The sequence below is a fragment of the Bufo gargarizans genome, chromosome 4 (assembly GCF_014858855.1).
Source record: "Bufo gargarizans isolate SCDJY-AF-19 chromosome 4, ASM1485885v1, whole genome shotgun sequence".
Classification (NCBI taxonomy): domain Eukaryota; kingdom Metazoa; phylum Chordata; class Amphibia; order Anura; family Bufonidae; genus Bufo; species Bufo gargarizans.
In genome coordinates, this window is record NC_058083.1 from 158,745,525 (window position 1) to 158,754,787 (window position 9,263).

The 9,263-nt window shown below is 48.8% G+C and overlaps 1 protein-coding gene across 1 annotated transcript in view; it reads right to left on the minus strand.

Annotated features, from left to right (window-relative positions):
• The window catches only part of PPM1L (protein phosphatase, Mg2+/Mn2+ dependent 1L), a 275,912-nt gene extending 269,821 nt beyond the window's left edge, over positions 1-6,091 (minus strand). Inside the window, exon 1 of the mRNA XM_044289619.1 lies at positions 5,203-6,091. Coding sequence (XP_044145554.1) covers positions 5,203-5,601 — 399 coding nt within the window. The 5' untranslated portion in view covers positions 5,602-6,091. The remainder of the gene's footprint in view (positions 1-5,202) is intronic.
• Positions 6,092-9,263: the final 3,172 nt, after the last annotated feature.

Here is a 9,263-nt window from a genome sequence, read left to right on the forward strand (position 1 = left end):
ACACTGTATGGGGGCAGCCACAGGGAGACGTTACACTGTATGGGGCAGCCACAGGGAGACGTTATACTGTATGGGGGCAGCCACAGGGAGACGTTACTGCACTGTATGGGGGCAGCCACAGGGAGACGTTACACTGTATGGGGGCAGCCACAGGGAGACGTTGTTACACTGTATGGGGGCAGCCACAGGGAGACGTCGTTACACTGTATGGGGGCAGCCACAGGGAGATGTCGTTACACTGTATGGGGGGCCACAAGGAGGTGTTACACTGTATGGGGGGCCACAAGGAGGCGTTACACTGTATGGGGGGCCACAAGGAGGCGTTACACTGTATGGGGGGCCACAAGGAGGCGTTACACTGTATGGGGGGCCACAAAGAGGCGTTACACTGTATGGGGGGCCACAAGGAGGCGTTACACTGTATGGGGGGCCACAAGGAGGCGTTACACTGTATGGGGGGCCACAAGGAGGCGTTACACTGTATGGGGGGGCCACAAGGAGGCGTTACACTGTATGGGGGGCCACAAGGAGGCGTTACACTGTATGGGGGGCCACAAGGAGGCGTTACACTGTATGGGGGGCCACAAGGAGGCGTTACACTGTATGGGGGGCCACAAGGAGGCGTTACACTGTATGGGGGGCCACAAGGAGCGTTATAATAAGGTCTTATGGGAGCGAGGAGGAGGGAGAGTCAGGGCGGCCGCTGCAGGAAGTAGTAGGTTTATAATTTCGTCATCAGACAGAGCACACACTAGTGAGACAGCCGCAGAAAAAGTCTCTCCAGAGACACCAGTACTCACACAGGGGATCGCCAGTTCGCCACACACAGAGCCGGCACTGGTGGATGACGACGTCAGATGGTGGGTGGAGACTTGACTAAGGGAGGCGGAGCAAGAAGGAGGCAGGCCAGGAGCGAGAGGAAGTAATTACCCAGCGCTATGCAAGGTGCAGGGGCGGGCGGACGCACGTTTAGAAGAGGTCAGCGCACAATGTGCGCTGACCGCTTTGATGATGTCAGAAAATACCGCGGTATTTAGGAAACGGCGATATCGCCATATCGCCGTTTTTTTAATACCGCGGTATATCGTGATACCGGTATATCGCCCAACCCTAGTCCACCCTACCCTACAATATCTTCTAGTCCACCCTACCCTACAATATCTTCTAGTCCACCCTACCCTACAATATCATCTAGTCCAGTGTTTCCCAACCAGTGTGCCTCCAGCTGTTGCAAAACTACAACTCCCAGCATGCCCGCACAGCCAAAGGCTGTCCAGGCATGCTGGGAGTTGTAGTTTTGCAACAGCTGGAGGCACACTGGTTGGGAAACACTGATCTAGTCCACCCTACCCTAAAATATCTTCTAGTTCACCCTACCCTACAATATCTTCTAGTCCACCCTACCTTACAATATCATCTAGTCCACCCTACCCTACAATATCTTGTAGTCCACCCTACCCTACAATATCTTCTAGTCCACCCTACCCTAAAATATCTTCTAGTCCACCATACCCTAAAATATCTTCTAGTCCACCCTACCCTACAATATCTTCTAGTTCACACTACCCTACAATATTTTCTATTCCACACTACCCTACAATATCTTCTAGTCCACCCTACCCTACATAATCTTCTAATCCACCCTAGAATATCTTTAGTCCACCGTACAATATATTCTAGTCCCCCGTACAATATCTTCTAGTCCGCCCTACCCTACAATATCTTCTAGTCCACACTACCCTACAATATTTTCTAGTCCACACTACCCTACAATATTTTCTAGTCCACACTACCCTACAATGTCTTCTAGTCCACCCTACCCTACATAATCTTCTGGTCCACCCTAGAATATCTTTAGAATATCTTTAATATCTACAATATCTTCTAGTCCACCGTACAATATTTTCTAGTCCACCTTACCCTACAATATCATCTAGTCCACCCTATCCTACAATATCTTCTGACCTGGGATTAGTAGAACACAGGGGAGGAACAATGAGGGTTGAGGCCCAACCACACAAAGCAAAAATCAGGATACTGAAGGATAAGGGTAATTTCACACTTGCGGAAGAGGATTCTGGCAGGCAAGCAATCCGGACGCAAACGGGTGCATTTGTGAGACGATCCGGATGTGGATCCGTCTCACAAATGCATTGCAATACCGGATCCGTCTTTCCAGTTGTCATCCAGAAAAACGGGTCCGGTATTTAAAAAAAAAAATCATTTTTAAAGATCTGCGCATGCGCACACCGCAAAACCGGATCCGTTTTTCTGGAACACTTGGGGCCGGATCCGGCATTAATGCATTTCAATGTAAATTAATTGCCGGATCCGTCATTACGGCAAGTGTTCGGGATGTTTGGCCGGAGAGAAAACTTTTTTAGTATTTTCTCTGTCCAAAAAACTTAAGAGGGACTGAACTGATGCATCCTGAACGGAATGCTCTCCATTCAGAATGCATTAGGATAAAACTGATCAGTTCTTTTCTGGTATTGAGCCCCTAGGACGGAACTCAATACCGGAAAATAATAACGCTAGTGTGAAAGTACCCTAAAAAACAAAAACATTTCTGCTCAAAATGTTTAAAAACTAATGAAGGTCATGCAAGGTCACATGACTGTGGTGGGCAACCAAAGCTCACTAGAGTCACTCTGGCCACATTTCAACAGGATTTCAGGCAATATTATTATGTCATTGAACTTAGCAGAGTTCTGTGTGAGGTCCATAACTCCCAATCATTTCCATAGAGAAAGATATTTTTCTTCTACATTGTAAAACTTCATCTGCATCCACAAGATATGCCGTAAATGCACAACATATGTGTCCTAAGTCCCCTATCTCAAGAACGGGACCACTGCAGTGAATGGACCTGCAGTAAAGTGACCATTTACTGCTCAGGGACTTTCAAGCATAGCTGAGCATGCTACATTCAAAAGTTCCACAGCAGTGGATGTAGACAGCTGCATGTGAGCGGCCACATCTCCATTCAGTGAGGCACACAATTGTCCCCTGTTCTTGAGACAGGTGCAGGTATCCTGTGGATATGCTAGACATGTTCAGATGGGACAAACTCTTTAAATTAATACTGTATAAATGTATAGATGTGTATAGAGGGATGAAAGAAAGAACCTAGGGATAAATGAGCCTATGGTTGCACCATGACATGCTCCCTTTTTTCCCAATGCTGTTTAGCCCCAGACAATAACCTCAAGCAAATGACACACAACTCAATCTCAACATATATGTTTCAAGGAACGTTACAGAAAAAAACAACAGCTCATTGCTAGCCTTATATTCCACAACTGTATGTATACTGTATGTATACTCGAAACCTGACAACTCATCAGCACCACCGTGTCTGATCAGATGGACCTCTTATGCATCTACAGAGCTTTCCTTCTAGTTGTAGTGGCTCAGTGTTCCACAGGGATGAGTCTATAGCCTTGGTGAACAACTGTGCATTGTAAATGCCACCCCGGGCTCCTGAACGTCAGATCTAGTCACTGGTCTCCCCGGCAGTACCACTGTAATACGCTCAGAGAACAATATGTAGTGTATTTTCTTAGTAAGATTTTAGTAGTTTGGAGGAATCTTTCATAATGTGTTTTCAGAAAGTGTTTATATAAGAATGCGAAGTTGTGACAATCCTATAAATTTTATAATTCTTCTTTGAGGGTCTGAATTTATAATCCTTTACATATCATGCTTTGTTACCGGATGTGTGAATAAAGCTGGCCACACACCAGATTAAACTAGCAAGAACAATCATTTGCAATGGTTGAGAACAGATTTTGGTCTGCCGAAAACAAAATGGGCCATGTTGGAAATTGTATCTGCTGTCGGGAGAAACTACATGTCTGAATTGTGCTGATCGTTTAACATAGTGTTCAAGGACCAGGGAGTCAATTTCAATAAAATGCAGACTCTTTGGTTGCCCAGCTTAGTCTAAATTGCTGCTGTGGGATCGTTCTTATGAGTGATCCCATGAATGAATGATCACTTTATTTGTATGTCCTTCTCACAGACCATATGACCAATATGTCCAGATCATCTCTAAGATCTGACTGTAGAGATTATATCCTAGGTATGCCTCTGAATGATGCCATTTGATGATATTTGTGATGATCCTTCTATGATCCAGCAGAATGAAATGTTCTGTATTTACATTTATAGAGAATGAGCTACATCCCACAGAACATACTAATGCTCTGACTATAGTGTCCACCCAATGACATTAACATTGTCAAGGGTGAGAAGAAGCAGAACGCACCTGGGGAAACCTCTGTATCTCAGGGGGCTTTGAAATGTAAGCAGACACATGACTATGTATTGAAACACACATCTCCACTTCACTAACAAGAACTTGGATGCATTTCCCATTGGCATACTCAAAGCGGACAAATGCAGTAACATCAGAGGACAATTCTCCTCTACACTTTGTGAATAGTTGGAATAAGAATCTCATAAAGATTTCCCCTAAACGTACCACCAGAGCTCCCACCGATCACCATAGATGGAAGAGGGGTTGTGTGCCTATACAAGCTCAGTTCTGCAATAGGTCTAGGTAGTGGATTCCTCTAAATGTGGTCCATGTTATGGAAGCTTCTCTTGGGTGGTGGGACGAGGACACATCTACCTGTCATTATTGAAGTATAACCTGATGAAATACCATTACCTGTGACTAAACACATCCCTTTCAGACCACAATGAGGAAAGCCATAGAATTGGTACTTAGTCTATATGGAGCACTAATATCTTTGGTGTGCTGGATGCCATTATGGAGTGTGGCACGTTGGACATGGACGGCATAAAACTAGACAAGGCAGGCAGAAATTGTGCCCAACTGATCACAGTGGCACATGCTGTATCAATAGGCAACCTTTTGCTAAAGGTGGTAGACACTTTTCCTGAGGACACCTCTTGGTTCACTTTACAGCAAGTTTGTGCCAAAATAATGGTGCACACTTATGGTAAATCTGACACATTTCATGACCCAACTTGTGCGGTGGTGGCACATGCATGGCAGTTATTTGGCACAACCAATGCAGAATACCAGCCCATTATGTCATATAAGTGTGTGGTGGTCTGATGTATCCTTCCAGTGCCCACAGTGCAGCTTCACTTATGCCCACCACCAGGCTGGACCCACCTGGACCCTCTGCCCCCAGTCTCATGCAGGACATCCCTCTTTGTTCTACCTACCTCTCCTCCATGGCCATCAAAGATGCCGAAGATGGACGGGTGGCTCTTGTTGAGCAGGTCGGTGATGATCTCGAAGCGGTCCTCCATGTGGTCCCTCCGGCCCTGGATGGAGTACACGGCCACATTGTTACTCTTGAACTCCCAGGTCTTGGAGAACTCTGCCTCCAGGACATCGAGACCCCCGAGCCGGTCATTCTGCATGATCTCGGCCACCTTGCCCTTCACCATCTGCACGGCGTCCCGGCTGGACTTGACGATGGTCTTCACTTCGTCCGTGTGGAAGAAGTAGCTCCAGAGAGCCAGGCTGATGCATAGGAGGAAGAGGGTCTCCGGTCGGAGCAAGAAGTAGCGCATGATCCTGCCCAGCAGAGACAGCAGAGTCATGGTATCCTCTATCATTTATGTCCTGGGGATGGCGGGGAGGGAGGAGGGCAATCAGTGCATGGCAGTCTGACCCCTGCCCGAACTCCTCCCCGGGAGGGGGGCACAGGTCTGCAGCACCTAGGACAAAGAAGGGGGCACCGTCACTGGCAGCATGGGCAGGCGGGCGGGCACAGGCAGAGGCTTCAGCTCAGGCTCCGCTCCGGTACAGGACGTCAGGGTCTGCTCCCGTCCGGACCCTCCGGCTTCTGTCCGTTCAGCACCTTGCGGAGCTGTCATAAGGCGCAGACCGGCTGTTCCGTGTGTCTCCCCCACACAAGACTTCTACAAGGGCCGCAAGGAGGGGGGGGGGCGCCTGACCGCAGACCTGTTCCTTCCCCCTGTGAGAGATGTGAACTCCACACGCGGGGCACTAGGCTGTACCTTTACTATACGGCGCTGCTCCTTCTGTTCTAAGCATCCAATACCCTAATAAGGAAGGCCGGCAAATCTCCTCAACAAAGAGCTCTCCCCGCACTGCAGCGAGCAGATGGTACAGTCCACCACGCGCAGGAACACTGCAAGCGAGGAGGGACAGAAATAGTCAAATGTGCGAGAAGCTGCGGCCGCTGACTCGCGTCTGGTCCCCTGTCACACAGCTGCGGCTGGAAGCTGTGGCCCTGTGGAGTATATGGCCATGGCAGATGGAGGCCGGGGCTGACCTGGACCATATACATAGGGGAGGCGTGCTTGTAATGATGCGGCGCTCATAGCCAGTGTCGCACAATACAGGTCCAAAAAGTTCTCTTTTAGTTCCGAGGCGCCCCCTGTGGCTAGGGTGACCACATCTCCTAACTGCCGTTCAGGGACACTTACTTTCACAAGTGCATTTCATCAAACATACTAGAGACTGGGCCGGTTCTAGGTGAAATGGGGCCCTGGGGCGAAAAACAATAAGGGCACCCCCCCCCCCCCCCCCCATGACACTTGATGACTTTTACAGAAGAAACTGTATATTGTGGGGCACAGTGTAGCGGTATATTGTGGGGCACGGTGTAGCGGTATACTGTATATTGTGGGCACAGTGTAGGCCAGTGATGGCGAACCTATGGCACGGGTGCCAGAGGCGGCATTCAGGGCCCTCTCTGTGGGCACCCGCGCCTTGGAAAAAGTCTATGGCGTACCAATATGCCTTAGACTTTTCCTGCCATTCATCAGCACAGGACGCACTATGAACAGCACAGGCAGCGCACTGAATGTAGGCTATTAAGCTATTATAGCTAAATGATAAAGTACATGGAAGATATACTATATTGGTATTCAGGTTAAATTGCCGTGTTGGCACTTTGCAATAAATAAGTGGGTATTTGGTTGCAGTTTGGGCACTCGGTCTCTAAGAGGTTCACCATCACTGGTGTAGGCTATATGTGTATAACAAACATATTTCATATGAAAACTTACAGTTACTTGGCCGGGGGCTCGGCGGAGCCGATGTTCTGTTTTATCCTAATGAGAAAGATTTCATAATAAGAAGTTGGAGAATGGGCAGAGGAATCGCAAAGCAGGGAGAGGCTGGTGCTGCTACTAGGGGGTCATACCATGGGGGAGTAATAAAGCCCACCATAATGCCCCCCCCCCCAGTAGAAATAAATCTCCTTATAATGTGACAGTGCAAAAAAATACCCCTTTGTAATGCCCCCAGTTGAGCCAATGCCCCTATAGTGCTCTCATAATGTGCCAGTATAAAATACACCAATATAGTGCCCCCATAGCGCTTCTCTCTCCTCTCCCTCCTAGTGCCCCCCATAATGTACGAGTATAAAATTCCCTAATATATATATATATATATATATATATATATAGTGCCTCAGTAGATGCCCTCAGTGTCCCCCATAATTTGTAAGTATACAATACCCCTTCTCAGTGCCCTGTAGATCAGTGTTTCCCAACCAGTGTGCCTCCAGCTGTTGCAAAACTACAACTCCCAGCATGCCTGCACTGCCAAAGGCTGTCCAGGCATGCTGGGAGTTGTAGTTTTGCAACAGCTGGAGGCACGCTGGTTGGGAAACACTGCTGTAGATGACCCCATAGTACTCCTCTCCCACCTTCTTCATAGTACCCACCATAATGTGTCCCAGTATAAAATATGCCAGTAAGAAGTGTCCCCATTGTGCCAGTAATAAGTGCCCCATAGATGTCCTCCAATAATGGGCCAGTAGCCAGAGCCCCCCTATATAATGTGCCAGTAGCCAGAGCCCCCCTATATAATGTGCCAGTAGCCAGAGCCCCCCCCCCCCTATATCATGTGGCAGTAGCCAGAGCCCATCCTATATAATGTGCCAGTAGCCAGAGCCCCCCTATCATGTGCCAGTAGCCTGAGCCCCCCCCATCAACATGTGCCAGTAGCCATAGGCCCCCCTATAATGTGCCAGTAGCCAGAGCCCCCCTTACCATGTGCCAGTAGCCATAGGCCCCCCCTATCATGTCCCAGTAGCCATAGGGCCCCCCCATCATGTGCCAGTAGCCACCAGTATTGACAAAAAACAAATACAAATAACACTTATACTTACCTCCTTGGCAGCGATGTGATGCAGGCCTCTTCCGGCCTGTGTCCCGCACTGTACGGCTCAGGCGGCGCAATGACATCATCGCGGCGCCTGCGTCGGCCTCTGATAGGCTGCAGGCCTAGTGCCTCTCCCTCCCCTGCTCTACTGCACAGCCATCTGTATTGCTGTCCTGAGGACTGCAATACAGATGACTGGAGATGAGCGCTTCCACAATAGAAGCGCTCATCTCCGGCCCCTTGCATCTATGGAAGCGGCGGTCGGCGGCTCAGGTTATTCCGGGACACTGCATTGTCCCGGAATGAGGGTGACCAGGAACCGGGACAGACTCTCCAAATGCGGGACTGTCCGGGGCGATCCGGGACACGTGGTCACCCTACCTGTGGCCGATAACGTGTAATACAGGAGCTGCCTCCCGAGGGCAATGATTGCACAATGCACAGCTTGTCAACTTAAAGGGGGGGGGGGTTCCGGTAATAATAGTTCCCCACCCTCTAGTTCCCCACCTCCGGCATATGGCACAGTAGAGTGACTGCTCTACCTATAGATAGGCAGCATACATCATCTCATCCAGCCTATGTCCATATAAAACCTGGGTAGATTATTTAAAGGGGCATATCCTCTTCTTCTCCCACTCATTTCTTGCTCCGATGCTCTCTCCGTGCTTTTTATTAGATCAGGTGACTGGCACTAATGGGCGGGCTGTAGCGCTGCCCTAGCCTGTAAAATGGCTGCCTAGCAGGGCAAGGGAGAGCACTGGAGCATAAAATGCTCCAATGCTAATATCAGGGAACTACCTGGGTGAAAATGGACAACTCCTTTAATAGCTTATTATTATGAATGCATTGGGTGGCTGAGATGACTTGTAGACACAGCAACATGCCAGCCAGTATCTGGCTTCATGAAGTCGCTGCCGGGACCCCTATAATTAATCACCTTGTAGGGTCTGGCTGCTGGCTGCCACTGTGTGAACGGGTAATATTTGCAGGTATCTGTAGTGAAACCCCAGAATAAATTTTACTAGTGGGCCCTAGACACCCCAGTACGACACTGATTATTGTCCTCTCTGCTTATACCCCCTCCCTGAAATATCCTCTGATATCCCATAATACCTTCCTGGACATGCTGGGAGTTATA